Consider the following 17,361-nt stretch of genomic DNA (forward strand, 5'->3'; position numbering starts at 1 on the left):
TTGTTTGGCCACTTTAAATACATCTAGTCAAAATCTGTTAGTGTCTTGAAGACCTCTGGCCAATTCTCATTTTACGTTCGGTACATTCAGTGTTACTATTGACTGGACATGAGTAATAACTGCTTAGATACCCCTTTATTAAAAAATATCAGAGCTCATAATCTTTCTCTTTTTCTTTCCCTGCTGCAAACCAGTTTCTAGAGCATGTTGTTGCAAAAGAAATTACTTCAGAACATGTAAATAATAAAATAATTTCTTATTCTCTGACCACTAAAGTAGTTTTATTCAAACAAAACCATGAAGAACTCGTGCTGTAGAAAACCCAGCTGGGTCCCGTATGGCTTTCCACTTTTCTCTTTGGAGTAATACGTCATTGAAAGTAATAAGAAAATAAGCAGAGATTTTAGGTCTAACGATAATAGTTCCATTCGAAAAAGCAGGAATTAAAGCTGAATAAATGGAAAAGAATTAAATTCATGCTAGACATTTAAAAAAATGCACTGCAAACAATGAGGTGTATTTTAAAAAGTCGCTGTTTTATTAATAATACTTTCCACCTCCTTCCCTTGATCTTTCGATGACAAGCCTGGCAGAGACACTCTTTATCAGACACTGAAACAATTTAGCTGCTGTCACATGCCTTTCTTGATATACACGTATTAGTCACACAGCCGTTTTATGTTCTTTAGCATATTTTAGTATATAATTAAAAATGTGGCTGTCTGCTACTAAGCAACCAAGCATGTCAGGGGTTGATTGTATTCTGTCACCCACAGCAGAAGGGAGAGTAAAAAATAATAATCATGTGTTCACTTTTCAGTCTTAATTGTGCTCCAGCTCCTTTGATATGTTGTTACACACACACCAGCTACTGAAGATGGAGGCAAAGCCAAAGTGTGGCAACGGTTGGCAGGTGACCCGCAGCCACGTCGCTGTCACTGATAGCATATCAGTCCTAAATGTTGGGCTTTTAATGTGTGTGTGTGTGTGTAGTTTTGTGACTCTTCTGGGTTCAGTTCGGCTGGACCTTGCTGAGCTGCTGCTTGGCTTTCCATGGGACTGGAGTGCTAAATGCTTCTGAGTCTCTCCCTGGACATTTAAAATAAGCCACTCAAGTTGATGTTTGTCTTGTACCTCCTCCATGTAGGTAGACGGGAGTAGGATGGCTGCACTGAAGGACACTGACTGTTGGGCAGCTAATAATCTTGTTCTTCATTCATTTCTAGATTATCTGATGTGAAAAATGGCCCATCCAACTCCTGGAGAGGAGGTAAACCACTCGCGAGTGTACCCAAGTGGTCATGCCAACTCTGGGAGAGGAGCACCAGAGCTACAGGTCTCTGGTTCCAGAGAAGTGGCCAGCACCAGATTGGGGCAGAGACGACAGGCATCTCCCCTCCCAGAGCCTCTCAGCATGTTGCCCCTCAGCACTGCTGTAGTCAGGGCTCTTTCATGCTCCTAAAAAATTCCGATTCTCATCTAGTCTTGTGTTGCACTGTCCCTTTCTGTTCTAGCGAAAGGCTAACAGTGCAGATGGCTTCCCTGCGAGCGGGAGAGATGCTTTCCCCTCTCGGTGGCTGCTGTCAGGAACCAGCTGAATGAACCTGTTTGACAGTCTGGAAAAAGGACAGAATTTCATTGATATCCTCAGCCACAGGCTTGTTTAACTCAGAGCATTAGGGGATTATTTCTATGGGAAGACGTCGCTCTGAGGATGTGCTTTTACACTGTTTGCAGCGAGGGCCCTGTGAGAGGTCTGCTTGGTAAGGTGGTACCATCTGTGTGAAACCCCGTCCTGAAGCTAAAGAAACACATTGCTCTGGAGAAGGGCTGAGGAAGTCTTTTTTGTGTACTTTTAGGCACATCTCCAGGCTCAAGAGGGAAAAAAGATTTATTATGTCAGCTCTATTCCTCACTTGTCCAGTGTCTTTCCATCTCTTGAGAACATGCAAATGTACACAGGCAAGCACTGCGTGCAGCAATGGAATCATTATTTTAAAAGTTTTCCAGTTTTAATAGCTTTTATTCAGCAAAACAGAAGCCAGCACATCAGCACAAATAGCTATGACATAAGGAGGAAAAAACAATAATGCCGTAAATAATTCAAAGGCTGTTTGTTGATTGTGATTCCTTTGAGTCAACCTCCAGGGATAAAGATGACATTGCCTTTACATCTTTCACAGTCAGCATCTGATATATAATCTGCTCTGAGTCTGCCGGGATCCTGAGGTGTAACACTGAGGTTGCTTGAAGATGATCAACTTTCTTTGTGTCCCATGATTCTCTTGGTTTTCCCCTGGCTGACCTTATCTACCTGGAAAGCACTGTGATGAGGACAGAGCCCCAGCCAGCCGGGGACAAGGAGGCCCGTGGGGATGCCTAGGTGGATCTGTGATATGGCCTGAGGCTCCACTTTGCTCATAGGCAACACTGATGCAAATTGTACCGTATTTGTCACACGGGTGGGGGTGGCACAGTAAAACCACTGCCATATATTTTGGCAGCAAGATGAGTCTTGCCAGCATGTCCTCAGTATCCAAGAGTCCCAAGACAGGACTGCTATGCTGTCAAGATCCAGCTCCTGTCAGGCTTCACAGCAGCGATATCTGCTGATCTGCGGCTACATCATGGGGCCTGTAACTGGAGTGTGTCTTTCCCTTACACTGGGAGCAAAGGCTGGCAGCTGAGTTTCTTTTTTGGCTAGTTTGAATGAGCTAAGAAAACAAGAAGAACTCAGAATGCCAAAAGCAGTGAAGGAGATAACCCACTTCAAAGATTTTATATAGCAAGATTTTGCGTGGTGCTGTCAAGATGCCCCACTTCTTTTGCATGGTGTATGAGCCAGATACGCCAACTGACTTCAGGGGTCCAACAGCAAGCAATGGTGGGACAGCACTGTGCAAGGCCACGCAGCCCTCAGGTTGGAATAACCAAATGAATGAATAAATGTCACTCACTTCCCCCAGAGGAGACAGCTTGCTGTGAACTACGCTATGGGCACTCTGTGGTTTCACTTCTGAGCGATCACTTCTTGAGCACTAATGAATTCCCTTTCAAACAGAGCAACTGAAAGAGGTAAATCAGGTCAGATGCCAATATTCTTCTTGTTGCACGCAGCTCTGGGGTGTACGTGGTTTTACAGGTGCTGCTGTATTTATCTTGTGTAAAATTCAGTCCTGCCCACTAACTTACAGTGTTGAACAATGCGTGGAGCAGGACCGTCAGCCTGGGCTTGCAGTTCTCAGAGGGCAGCTGTCTCTTCTTCCAGCACCGACTTGCAGTCCCGGACCCACAGCTTGTATGCTCTTTCCAGGGTCTCTTCACTAGTGTCGTTGAATATCTCTGTAAAATAAGACTTGTTAATTGGACATCCAGAGAATATTTTCCTGCCTGCATACACTGACTCACTAGGGGGGAGAGTAGCCCCTCCAAACAGTTTATGGGAGTCTGTTTTCTTGTGAGTGTGTAGAGACTGAACTTCATGGAAATTGGATGGATGGATACTGATGCAAGGGATCACAACCTGGTCTCATGCATTGTTTTTCTATGTTAGGGGTGGTTGGTTTTGTTTTTAAAAATCTTGTAAGTAAGAGTGTTTCACCACTGATATTAACAGATACTATTTAGTTTTCAGGTATTAGTTCTAGGCACAGTAATACATTACATTCTTTTTGCCAAGGATTAACAAAGGAGTTGCTTCTCCCTTATGACAGTGGTTTGCTGCCAGAGCACTACCTTTAGACTGCTGGTTCACAAACACATTTGCAAAGTGAATTGGTCAATCATAATGCAATTAATTAGACCTCAATCTGTAACTGAGTTCTGGTGGTTACACACAAGAGAAGGATCCTGTCTCTTGATGGGTTTATCCCATGTTTATCCTATGTTTAGAAAAGCGCAAGTAAAACCAGAAACATACAACTGCAGAACTACAGGGCATGTTTTCCAGCATGTCACTGTGCTGGGATGCCCGCTGCCCCCCACATGCCCGCTCCCGGGGGCTCCCCAATGTCCCTCGCCGCAGTACCTGCTACGCCGAGGCCGGTGGGGAGAGGCATCCGGGGCTGTCCCCCGCTGTGTTTCAGGCGCTCCGTCAGAGCTCTCTTGATGAGGGTCCAGCTGCAGCCGCCGTGCCAGACCGGCAGCTCCAGGCCCCTCATGCACTGGATGATCTGCTCCTTCTCGTCGGTGGTGATGAGCCCCCGCACGTGGGCGACGTACGTCATGAATGCCATGTCGATGTTCACAGCTTCTCCATGCATCAGCGATGGCAAAACCCTCTGAAATGGAGCAAAGGTGGGTGGGTGAAAAGGTTCGGGTTGACAAATAGTAAATAAGAAGGCTTTTTCTAAAAGTACTTGAGAAAATTCACATTCAACTCACAGCAGTAGAAGTACAGATTTGCTGGATGTTAGCATCTTGTGATTTATGGTTTGCAGAGGATGACTTCTTTTACAGGTGATTAATTGCATGTAAAATCTCCCATAGGGATCTGGGAGCTAATTCTCCTCCCATTCAAATCACTGATCAAGAGCATCATGGAATGGAGAGAAGAACTCTGAATTTTGCATAAGGTCCAGTCCTCCCCCCTTACTCCTCAGTGGCAATTTCTCCCCAGTAATACAGGCTATGGTCTCCATGCCTTTGCACTGTTGTAGCCCATGTTGGTGGTTTCTAATGGCTTCGCTGAAGTCTGGTCATCTTTGTGCTTTGGTAAATCCCTGGTAAGAAGCAATAACTGGCCCGTGGTCTGAATAGGAAACACGGGTGGGGGTGTGGGGGAAACGGGGCAGGGAAAGGGGTCTCTTTATCCAGCAGAACTAGACTGGGTGTGTTGGGTGATCAGAGGTAACATGCAAATCTGGAGTTTAGCTCAGCTCCTTTTGCACAGTTTTCATGCTGCTGATTGATTTTTTTTTTTTTTTTTTTTTTTTTTAAACAGATGTTGAAATATAAAGTCTGTCACTCACCATTTCCAGCTCTGGACTTATAACATGGCCAAAATCAACCAGTCTGTCCAGGTCATCCTCCCAGAGGTTGGGAGCCAGCTCTTCCAACATGGTTTCAATGGCAATTCTGGTAGTCTGCAGTGCAGCATCCCTGTGGTCAGCAGAGCCACCGTAGGACTGGAACTTGGTGTCCAGCAGGTATTTCCCATGACTCTTGAGCAGGTCAAACAGCCCTTTGTGTTTCATGAGTGCCATCTAAGGTAGAACAGAAAAGGGAATTAGAGATAATTATGCAATCCTTGAGTGTGCTGTTGAAAACTTGAGTGTTTCAATAGACTGGACACTAATATCATGTTATGCACTGGTAAAGAAATACCTACACACTCGGTACATGGGCAAGTTCTACCTCTGCAACATGCAAAAGTATTTCTGTAGACACAGTTCCTGGTTAGCATGTATATGGGACTGTAGGAGTAGGGGAGGATACACCAGTTTGGTATATATTCAGGTCTCAGGGAAATGCGACCTGGTGGTGTTGCACACGTTTTCAGCTATGATAAGTGAAGATGTATGCAAAAGACAGTGTGGAAATGCCCAGTGGGGCTCTGGTTAAATGGCAGAGATGATGGGAACACTGGTGAGCAAGTTCCCTTGCTACTGGGCAACCCTGACCGTCCTGTGAGCTTGCTACATGCTCCAGTAGCCCAGCAGACAGTTTGTAATGAGCTTTGGCTATCTGTGTGCCTGGCAGGAAACTTGAGACTCTCTCAGCTGAATGGTGGCCATCCCCAGGACAGGGACTGGATGGTGTACATCCCCAGGATAACGTTCATCTAATCCTTGGAATTGCTCTCTGGGCAAGGGAAGGTGGGAAAGCACTGCAGTATGGGCAATATGAGGGTTCAGAAGCTGTTTCATCATTACAAGTATGTATTTTTTTCACTCTCTGACTCGGTCATTAGGTCCCTCCTGGAGTGGGGAATGGTGACTTGTGAGTTTCCCAGTGCCTGCCACAAACCTCCAGATATCGTGGGGAGTTCCCACTGTGCAAGCACTGGAAAATGCTACTGATGAACTTATCTCTAATACACTCTAACTTGAACTCTGCTTTATCAAAGCTCTTTAGGCATAAAACCATTTACTGTTCACTTCCCAAGTAATTTTAGAAGTGAAATTTGTCTCACAGGAGATGGATTGACCATACTCAACATACCCCACGAGGTAGGCACAAATGATCTTGCAGATTATTAATCTCCAGTATAATGAAACTCAAATTCTCTGCCAACAGTTCATTTTAGAGTGCTATGGATCAGCCTGAACTGGAAGATGCTTTCTTCCCTAGTTGTTCTTTGTCTCTCTCTGGCCTTGAGTTTTGGAGTTTATTCCGCAGGATTAGCACTAGGCACTGTGTGTAAGGGATATTCTAACAAGTTTAGCAGCTGTAAAAATATATATAGGCTCAATGAAAGTTAAAAGTCCCCATGCAGCCTTGATGGCACACCTTTGTTTCTATAGGGTGGTTTATACAATGCCACAGATGCTGATGGACATCTTACCAGCATTGAGGGCTTTCAAGGGGACTTACAAGAAAGATGGAGACAGACTTTTTAGTAGGGCCTGTTGCAGTAGGACAAGGGGTAATGGTTTAAACTAAAAGAGGGTAGCTTCAGACTAGATATAAGGAAGAAATTTTTTATGATGAGGGTGGTGAAACACTGGAACGGGTTGCCCGGAGAGGTGGTAGATGCTCCATCCCTGGTAATGTTCAAGGTCAGCTTGGACGGGGCTCTGAGCAACCTCGTCTAGTTGAAGATGGTCCCTGCTCATTGCAGGGGGGGGTGGACTAGGTGACTGTTAAAGATTCCTTCCAACCCAAACCATTCTATGATTCTACGATTTCAGTTTTGAAAACTGCAATTACAAAAGTTCATACCTTTAAAATTTCACCAAGGCCATTGGAGATGTGTCGCCGAGGAATGCTCTGAATGAAGGATCTATCCAGGAAACTAGCTGCTGGGGGCGTGTACCCCCCAAGCTTGTTCTTACACTGCAGGAAATTCACCCCGTTCTTTGCCCCCACGCTGGCATCAACATAAGAGAGGAGGGTTGTTGGGACCCGAATGTAAGGGGTACGTCTTCTATAGAGCGATGCAGCTAGTCCCACGATGTCCAGGCAGACGCCTCCTCCGATGGCAATGATGGGCTCAGTTCGCCTGTCAATGCTGAAGTTCTGGACTTCTTGCAAGATGTTCAAGACCAGGTCCATGGATTTCGTTTCTTCAGTGGTAGGCAGGGCGAGGATTTTGTGCTGAACATTATTCTCTTCAAAGTATTCTCTGACTTTGGAGCCGTAAAGTTCATCAACGACTTCATCTATGACAATAAAGCGCCTCAGCTTTCTTTTGCCGCTAGTGGCTAGCTCTAGTTGCTGGGGGTCAGTAATGTGACCCCAGAGCAAAGTAGTGTTGGAAGGATCCAGAATATTGTATGTTTCTACCACTTTGTAGCAAAAATAGATGGGAGCTTCAATTGTCCAGGAAATCCCACCTTCAGAGACGCATTCACCTCTGGCAAGGATCAGAAAACATGGTTTGAAATCATATTCCTCTTTTGTACTTAGCATGTCTGAACTAGTTTAAGGACATAACTGAGGGGTGGAGTATGGGGGATCTCCTGCCTGTGCACTGCAGAAGTGTGGGGCTGCGAGGGTGGGATGCGTCTCCTGGGTGTCAGGGCTCAATTGTGTTGGCACTGGAGAAACCCTCCCACATCTTAGAGAGCAGTCAAATGGTTGAACTTCTACATGGTAATGATAAAACAGAGAGCAAGAAGGGCTGGAAAAGCAAATATTTTTCCTTCCAATTCATTCATCAATAAAACAGCAGAAAGCCCTAGACCAATCATTCCAGCTTCCCAAAAGGGAGTGGGGAAGAGATTGCCAAAATTTTCCAAAGTATTTATGAAGGAACCATCCTCTGCTCAGTATATCTGGGTGATATGAGTTGATTTATTCCCGTCTGTCTGCGCACAGCCACACACATATACACACCTCCATACAAAATAGTGTCTCTCCAGTTCTCCAGCTGAACAGTGGATCTCATCAAAGAGTGGATCTCTTTACCTCAAAACGGGTATGATAGAAATAGGAAGTGCTCCCAGGTAGTTAAATTAAAAAAGTAATTATTTGAGAGTTGGCAAAGGTTTCTATAGTGGAGTTTGAAAGTTTAAATAGAAGCCTACAAAGTTGGCATAGTATCTATCTAAAACTATTTTATTTAAAATAAAATACTATTTAGATAGTATCTATCTAAAACAGCGAAAAACACAGGCCTGTAACCCAGTTATTACTTCTCCTGTTGGGAAAGGGGGAGCCAGGTGAAAAACAAGTGGCTTTTTTAGTTTGTTGGGAATCAGGAAAGGATTTTTTTTTTTTTTTTTTTAAAGACAGAACAAAACTGAAAAATGTATTTTATATAAGACCTCTTCTTGAGCCGCAGTTGGGTAAAAATTGAAAATTTCTAAGAACCTTTGTTTTGTTTTTTTGAATGAGCAGATGACTCATTGGATAATCAGATTTCTATACATGCCCAATTTCTTTCCACATGCCTGAACTTTCTCTTGTAGGTCTAAATAGATGCTTTTCTGCTTTCTTTACCAAATTGTCTCTAAATCTGGCCTAAACTTTTTTAAGTATTAAAGAAAAACAGTGAGTATACCTTCCATAAAATTTCATCTGGCCTTTTAAAAAACAATCATCATGTACATTTTAATGCACCAAATATATACCTTATAGCTGTACTTTATGTGCATGTGCATCCCTCTCTGGCATGTGATCCTTCTAAGAGACAGGATGGTTTTGAATGTTAGCTGGTGGAATCAGTTTTTGGTGCCGGATGGCACAACTAGCACCCATTGCAACCCCTCTGATGTACGAAAATAGTGGTGAATTTGAAGCTGAATGTACCCTCGTTGAAGCATATGTCAGCTGAGGATTTTTCTGCGTGTGCTCTGGGCCCTAGGTTCTTTCTGCTATTGTTTGAGGACCAGCAGACTGCCTTTGGCTCTGCTGAAGCCCTGTTGTATCTACTGCACCTCTGCCTGAGCAACGCTCGCGCGCAGCCGCTGCCCACTGCTGGCACGGGTGAAGATCCCGTCAATCCTGAGTATGACAAATGCTAGAAAACTTCTGACATGCAAACTTAGCCAGATTAAGGAAGACCTGCATCACAAATGGGTCTTCATGTGCCTGTGAAAATGAGTATCCTGTAATTAAAGGATAATTCACTGGAGAGATATACTATCAGCAAAGAGCTGATCTCAGGGGAATTTGTGTCTCTCTGTCTGAAGCAGCGTTAGGTGACTTCTACAGTTTGAGAGATGTGTTATGGGTTTTGCTCCTGTCAGTGACCTACTGTGTTCATTTTTCCCATCTAGACATTTCATTTATCTGCAACCATCTCTATAAATGCGTCCTTCTCCCGTGCCTGTGGATGAGCTTTTGCACACAAAGATTTCATGTACATATAGGGGAAAAAAAGCCCAGGTGCGGCATTCAGAAGTCCCTGTGTAAGCTTTCCAGAAGTTTAAAGAAACTTCCCATCTACAAAAATTGAGGCTGTTGATAAAATTCCCTCTGTAACTTTGCCAAGTCATGCCAAGGAGAACAGCAAATACCCGTGCTGCCATATTGCACACATTTTGAAGCCCACTTTCACAGAGTTGTACGTGTAATGGTGGGTTTAAGCCGCAGTGGCACACAAGATGGTTTTTCCATCTGAGAAGCACCCCAGCAGGAAGACTACACAGTTTGGCTAGCTAGACCCATCCGACACAGTTGTCAGTGAGCAATCTGGGCTTCTATACTTACATTTTTGCTTCGGAGAGAGTTATCTTGTCCTCACAGTCAGAAAGGGCTTCTCCTTTCTTGATCCGGCACCACGTGCTCTTGACTCGCACCAGCTGGAAGTCTGTCTGCTGGGGCTCCTGGGGCACAGTGGCCAGGGCTGCTGGAGCAAAGGCCTCTTTTGACACTGGCATGCCTCCAGAAGGTAAAATCTCCCCGTTAAGAGATGTCCCGTAACTGAGTGCCTTTGAGGTGCTTTTTAAAGGCTCCAGGTGACCAGGCGTTGGAGGGGGAGGTATTGTCTCCACGGGGGAGACCAATTACAAAACTAAGATTATCTAATCTGGGATGCACGTTAGGGGTGGTAAGAGCATTTGAAGACACGTGCAAGTACCAGGATGGGGTTGTATAATCAGGTAGTTTTATAATGCTTAAGAAGTACAATATGAGTTCATACCTTAACTTCAACATGATGCCCTACAGCAAATTTAAAGTTATGAAAGGCAATTTCTGTGATTCTCCATGATGTTCAGGAACTTTCTTTGCTGTGTGGAGCCACTGATCTGGCTGTGGCTCTAAACCACTCTTAGGGGGTGAGACAGAAGCAGAATCATGGGGATGGGATTGATACCAGCTGGTTAAACCTCTTTTGAACTCACATTTCCATGATTCTCTTGAATTGAGGAACAGAATTTGGTTTTAGCTTTCATGGTGGGTTTAAAAAATTAATCAGAGTTTATCTCCTGAAAGGCTGTTTGGGGGGTGAGCTGAGTTTTGATTCATTTGCTCAGCTGCCTGTGGGACTCTGAGAGTCTGAGGTTTCCCTGCGGTGGAGTCATTTCAGGATCATCAGTCTGGTCCAGGCAATGGTATCTGAGCCTTGATGACCCTGCCTTTTGGGTCCCATGCTTTCCTGCAATTATCACCTATTTGTCTTATTAAGACTCTGCCAGATTCCTCCCCCCCACCCCCTACTCGGGGTGACCCCATCTCCCTGACCCAAAAGCACATTGACCTTGTGGGGTGGCTCAGCCAGGGGGATAAATTCCCCTTCTAGGAAGCAATGGCATGGTGGGGGCTGGAGCGGGGGTCCATGCTGGCAGTGGTGGCCAGCACCCTGCTTCTCACGTGACCAAGGGATGCACAATTCACCTTTCCGTATGATCTTCCAGCTGGGGCTTTCGGAGGGCCCCGGGCTCAGCTTGTCCCACCAAACATTCCCTTGGCATACAGCTCTGCGTGCTGAGCACAGGGGAAGATCTTCCTCTGATTTTGCCAGCAGTGCCTGAAGGTACAAACTCATCTTTGCTGCCTTCTTGGCCATGTTTCTGAAAGCTGTTCTTGTTCAGAAACAAAGATCAAGAAAACCGAAAACAGGCGTAAAAGCAAAGGCTGGAAAAAACAGTTCAAGAGCCCGTCGGGTAAGACCACTTCATTGCATTGAAGGCCTAGTTGCAGCCAAACTCACTTAGGAACCTACATTTCTCTCAACTAATTTTGGGAAAAAGCTACAAGAGTAAACTCTAAAGCCCTGTACTCCTGCTCCAGGAAGGGTAACAACTCCTAACATCTAGTTCTCACTGCTGGCTTCATCTCCAGATGGCAAAGTGCTTTGCAAAGAGGACAGACTGTTATCCCCGTTTTACAGAAGAGAAAAATAGAGTCACCAGAAGAGAAGTAACTTGCCCAAAGTCACCTCCAAAGCTAGTGGAGGGTGGATTAGATGGCATATGAAGGCTTTTAGCCTATTTACCAAATACTCATCTGAAATTTTAAGTCCCAATCCAAACACAATTTGGATTGCTTTCCACAGGGACTGCAGCTCTAATGCAGTTTGTTGTTTACTAAATCATAAGATAGAATAATCTTAGGTATGCAAGGAGGTCTGTCCTCTTTGTCTTGTTTATTTGTTTTGATTAATAGCAATCCACTGAGCACTGGGACTTATTTTATTTGCTTTTCTTTTACTCTTTTGTCCTGTGCATTTACTTATTTTCTGTTTATACTTCCCTGTTGTGTTTTGGGGGCATTGAAATGTCTTCTGTTTCATTTTAGAAATTGACAAATTGACTTTCTAATGTCTGCCTGCTTGCCGTAGCCAATGACTGCCATGTCCTTGTATGATCTATCCTGCAGAGGGGCTGCCAAGAGCCTTGCAGCGAAGACCTGCTCCTCACAGGCTCTTCACTTCCTCTGCCCAGCTCCAGACTCTGGACCCCCCAGAGCAGGGGGTTCTCCCATGTTTGGCTGTGCAGGGCAGTGGTGACCTTGTAGCTATGGACCACTTGTAGATAATCTGGGGTTCAAAGCCCTGGGACTTTTTTGGCCTCATAGCTGATGGTTCAGCTGGGACACATGTCTGTGCTATGTAACCAGAAGGTTATGAAACTGCCAATTATCTCCTTGAGATCCAACAGCATCCCGAGGTCAGGATGTGAACATTGCTCTTATGTAAAGTGAAGGCACTGAAAGTCAGCTTTCTTTTTTTCATGTCAGATGCTGTTGGATCTCACCGGCTGCCTGTGCTCTGGGTGCGGGCAGGCAGGTGCAGCTGGAGCAGCGGGTGCAGCCCCAGCCTGGGGCCATCCTCCCTGCGCAGCCGCTCCCCAGGGCTGGGGCTCTGCCCAGGTGATCCTGGGTGGAGAAGCCCATCCCCTCGATGGACACCTGAGCACCAACGTGCTGCTCCACAGAGGCAGCAAACCCACAGCAGCATCCTCTGAGGCCGGGGAACAAGAAGCAACATGCATAATCCTGCAGGTAAACTCCCTATGTGGAGTGGGGAGCTCCAGGAGAGATGGTGAGACAGGAGGGGACACCATGTGATGTCCTTGTCGTGGATCCCCCACTGCCCTGCAGAGACGTGACCTACAGGCTCTGTGGCTTGGCAGAGGAGAGGAGTTTGAGGCTGAGCAGGGGAGATGGGGCTGCAGGAACCTGAAGTGGAGGGAGGAGGATGGTCCCAGGAGAAGGGGATGGGTGGGAAGGTGAACACTTGTAGTGCCAAGAGAGCTTTGGCTGTGACTGATTTCTGGTGGACTGGGATGCTTGTTTTATGAATATTTTTTTCTGCAGCTTTAACCTTGCCTTGGTGCATTCTGTGATAGCCACATGTGTCTGGCGTGGCACACATAACGAGATGTTTGCTGCCTTTTTTTGGCTGTTTTCTAATATCATCAGCTGTGTGTGGGAATCCAGGCTTCTCTGAACCGAGAGACTTTGTTCTCTCACAGCCTGATCTAAAGCCCACTAAAGCTATCGAATGACTACCCTTGACTGCCTTGGGCTTCGGACCTGACTGTCAGTGGGTACCGCTTATTTCTGCCATGCACACCATTCTTTATTACGTATGAAAATAAATGTAAGCTTTGCATATTCTCTACCAGTGACTCCAGAGCCTCCCTAATGCAAACAGAGGAGTGCTGGGGAGCATCCAGCTTTTCTACTTTTTTTCTAGCAGTAGAGCCTGTAGAAAATGCATTGGCTGGCATATGTTTTCCTCACCTTTCCCTGAAGTTCAGGCAGAGTTTAGCACCTCGGTTCCTGCCATGAGCAACAGCTTCTCCACCCTGGCTGCTTCCTCTCCCTCCTCCTTGTGCTCCCACTCCATCCCAAAGCTGCTACCTCTCCCCTTGCCATTGCTGCTGACTTTGCTGCAGACTCTGGCACTACCGATGCTGAGGTCCAGCTGATAAATTAAGCTGAACCTGTCTGGCTCCGCTCAGGACCCTCTGTGACGTTTAATGGCCAGGCAGTCAGGTTTGGCCCATGCCACCAGCCCGCTCCCAGCCCCATGTTGGCTGTGCCTGTGCCCCGGTGCATGGCCCTGCCTGGGCTCACGGGTGGTGGGTTTGGAGCCATTGAGCAGCCTCAGGTGTGCCACAACCACACTCTTGCTTCCCTCTGCTACAGCTCCATCCATAGGGTGGGCATACATCCCAGCTGGGTGTAACGTATTTGGGTCAAGCAGTAGCACAGGGTCTCCTAAGAGGTTGCAGTTTTGTCTGCAGCATTCTGGTGGTATAAGGAAATAGCTCAAGCATTGCATTGTGGTTTCCATAAACAGGATTGCCTGGTAAAATGCAATGGCTGAGGTGTATTTACACACTACTAAGATGAAGGGGGGAGTGCTGTGATATGCTGTTGTTGATGCCAGTCTGAGGTGCCTTGGTGAATGTGATGGCTGGAACTGTTTGGGAAGATTTTTATCAGACTGGATTTCTAAGTGTTTAGTACCAAGAAGCTCCTGTGGAAGTGCTGGTCACCCGTCTGGCAGCACAGGGCGTGGGTAGATCAGGTTCAGTGCTCTGCCCTAGCTGGGAAGGGGAGCTCTTCTGGAAGTCATTGCTGGGGCTGCGAAATAGCTCTAGAGGCTGGAAGGTGAAATGAGGATAGCCCGAAAATGGAAACAAAAGATCCTGTCCAACATCTTTGGATGTGGCATCTTTGCTTTGTTTTTGCCATATCCAGATTTCCTTCTTGTGTGCTTGTCTCTATGCCTTCTCCTGGGCAGCCCCCTGTGAACAGTACATGTCCCCTTTCCTGGCTCTGCTCCCCCCACCCAAGAAGTGCCATCTAAGCCCAAGCTGCAGTTTAATTTTGCTTCTGGAGCAGCATGTCCCTCCATGACACTGCACTGCCTGCCTGCTCAGAGGACACCAATATCCCCCACGTACAGTCCCCACCTGCACCCCTAACTCCTGCCTTGAACCAGAAGTGCCTGATTCTGGAAAAAGTAGAAGTTGCAGTCTCTTATTCAGCTTCATTGTAAAACAGGCTGTCTGCGCTCTCAGCATCTACTGAGGAAGGTGCTGGGAACCATCCTGCTGGCAACTGTGGTCCATTTTAAGAACTGACACCTTATCTTGTTATGCTGGATGCTTAAAGCAGCCCTTTCCTGCTCTGTCATGGTAGGGCTTGAACTCCTCTGCTTTGCACCTGGCAGCATCTTCATCCTCTGAGTGAGGTCCCCCCCTGCCCGTTTATGTATGATAATGAAAAGATAATGCACAATTAGATGGGAAAGGGAAAGAGATGTCTGTGCATAGAGCGAGCTGTGGGGAGGCAACCAGGCAATCTACTTTAGTGCTTAATATAGCCCAGCAGCTTTGCTGGGGTTGTGTGCAACTATGCACTAAAATGAAGAACTTTTCCTGGAGTAACATAAAAGAAACCCTAATTACATAAATTTTGGCTTACCTTAGTGCTCAGAGCCTTGAGCACAGCCTGGCCAGGCTGGGCAGCCAGCCCTGAGCTCTGCTCTGACTTGTCGGGTGCTTGCATAAATGAAGGCAATTCTGACCTCTGCTGTTGGCCCAAAGCATCATCAGGCTGTAAAAAAATGCAACACTTCCTGAAAAGATTGTATAATCTTAGATATAGAGTTGATCTTGGCATGCACTGCGTGCTCCCTCTCCCCGGTAGCACTTGGTGCTTGCAGTTGGTGTTATAATACAGGTTACAAAACAGCTGGACGTAAATCGTGTTTTCCTCCCCCTTGAGTGACACAGAGGATCCTTGTCTGTTATTCATCCGGAAGAGTAGCATGATGATTACTAAAACCCAACATGGATTATAAATACGTGTTTTCCCCTAAATTAACAAGGAGCCTCAGAGTGTTTGGCAGAGCAGATCCCAACATCCAGCTTCACGTAGCTGTACAGCAGGAGCCCAGAGGTGCTCACTCATGCAGTGGTGTAAATGCTGTGAAAAGACAATGTGTCTTCACACAAAGCGTAGCTGGGCTGAGGTCAACAAACTAACATGGTCTGGGAAGCGGGTGGTTATTTCTGCACTTGCAATTAATTATAAACTGCTGAAAGAGATCTAGCCACCCCTGATGGCAAGAGATTGGCATGAGGTGTAAATCAGGGGCTGCTATAGCTGGCCTGAATCTGCCTTCCTCATGCGTCAGGCTGAGCTACTGCCACGAGCATGGTGCTGTTTAGATGATCTCTAAGTCTGGTCCAGGTTGGCAATTCCTGTGCAAAATGCATGTATATTTTATGCTCTTTGTCTGCTTTCATATATTTTTGTAATTTGAATAATGAAAGTTGGTAAAGATGTCTCAAAAACCAACAGAGTTGTCATCTTAGTAGCAACAGAAAGCTGAGAACCACTGCTCTGAGAAACAGACCTTTTGAACAGGTTTAGACCTTTCCCTGTTCCCAAAGACATGAGCTTATTCATACAATGCCCCTTGGTACCAGGGGAAGGAGCGGTCCCTGGCAACTGGAAGCCCTGGTGCTCTTTTGGAGATGGGATCACCTGCTGTACCTCCATTCATCTTGCTGTGCTGGGGGGGTTGTAGAAAGAAACAGTCATAGTGGTCACGTCCACAATGAGGAGACTTGACTCTTCTCTCATCCTGCTTTGAGGATATGTAGTTGCTCACTGTATCCATCTCAGATTTATCCCTTGAAATGCTCAGACAGAGAAGACATTAAAAAAACAAACACCCTCCTGTCATGCTACCACTTGGCTAGAAGCTGACACCAGGCCACCACCAAGGCTGGGTTAGAACACCCATAAAACCCAGTCTTTGGGGAATATATCCAGGGTGGCATTTTAAGTAGATAGGAAAAATGTGGAGAACAGACCTCCACTTTGTGGTCTGATCCTTTAATGATCTGATTAAAAGCTATTCCTAAAATATGCTGTTGCATTTGCCTTCATACAGCCTTCCTCAACAGTGGGCTATGGGGGAGTTACCGATATGAGGTGATAATCTGACGTCCTAGAAGCTCTGCCCTCAGGCCATGGAGCAGCTGGATGCCTTCTACAGTGTCCAAGAGCCCACCAGAAACCTGTCCTGGGATAGGGACATGGTGTGTGCAGCAACAGCAGTTCAAGTGGACAGGGCTTTGCCCCACAGCTGCTGGACTGGTCCGGACCAGTTCTCCAGAGGAAATGTGTCCTCTTTTCACCCGCTTCACTTAGTTGTCTGCAGCTTTTCTATCATAAGGAATAAAATTGTGCCAGGGGCAATCTGCTCCACAGATTACTCACAGCCTACCTGCCCTGTGTCTCTCAAACCTGGTCTCACCTGTGCTTTCATAACCCAGCACGTGCTCCTACACTTTAGGAGTGGGGAAGTTTTTCTGAATCATGTTTCACTCTGTGGGGCCATTGCTCACTGAGGTTCATGGTTGCATTGCTGCCATATGGGTTTTCTGGGGTCTCAGGGCAAGTACAGTGCCATGGGCAGTATTCCTTTTGCCCCCAAGGCAGGGTGATCTTGATCCTGGAGATGTTTCCACAGCCTTTGAAATACTGACATGTTATTGTATTGTGCATAACTGTTTCTCTTTACCTGAATAGTCTGCTTTTGGCAGGGTCTGGATTGTGAAAAGATGCCGGGAGATTTGCCATGTGGTGTTGATGGGTTCAAGCATAGTCAGTTTTTGTGACCTGAGAAACAGAAAGTTCAGGATAGTGCATCATCACTGCAAGCTGTTGTGGCAGGTTGAAGGCAGAAGAAGGGTTAGGAGGTTGCGTTCCTGCCAGGGTGATTGCTACATTACCTGCTTAAAATCATTAGTTGAAGAGTATCTTTGATTTTATGCCATC

General features: G+C 46.2%; 2 protein-coding genes across 2 annotated transcripts in view; one reads left to right on the plus strand and one right to left on the minus strand.

Annotated features, from left to right (window-relative positions):
• Positions 1-3,241: 3,241 nt before the first annotated feature.
• Positions 3,242-16,074, minus strand: LOC141928080 (2-epi-5-epi-valiolone synthase-like). The gene is made up of 7 exons (XM_074835743.1): positions 16,069-16,074; positions 14,992-15,123; positions 9,817-10,094; positions 6,883-7,516; positions 4,971-5,204; positions 4,028-4,280; positions 3,242-3,342 (listed from the first exon to the last, which is right to left on the minus strand). Exons 1-7 carry the CDS (start codon positions 16,072-16,074, stop codon positions 3,242-3,244), a joined length of 1,638 nt encoding a protein of 545 aa, XP_074691844.1.
• Positions 16,075-16,550: 476 nt separating this feature from the next.
• LOC141928081 (uncharacterized) overlaps positions 16,551-17,361 on the plus strand; it is a 31,741-nt gene continuing 30,930 nt past the window's right edge. Inside the window, exon 1 of the mRNA XM_074835744.1 lies at positions 16,551-16,619. Within this exon, the coding sequence (XP_074691845.1) occupies positions 16,551-16,619 (69 nt within the window). The remainder of the gene's footprint in view (positions 16,620-17,361) is intronic.

The sequence above is a fragment of the Strix aluco genome, chromosome 11, assembly GCF_031877795.1.
Source record: "Strix aluco isolate bStrAlu1 chromosome 11, bStrAlu1.hap1, whole genome shotgun sequence".
Taxonomy (NCBI): Eukaryota; Metazoa; Chordata; class Aves; order Strigiformes; family Strigidae; genus Strix; species Strix aluco.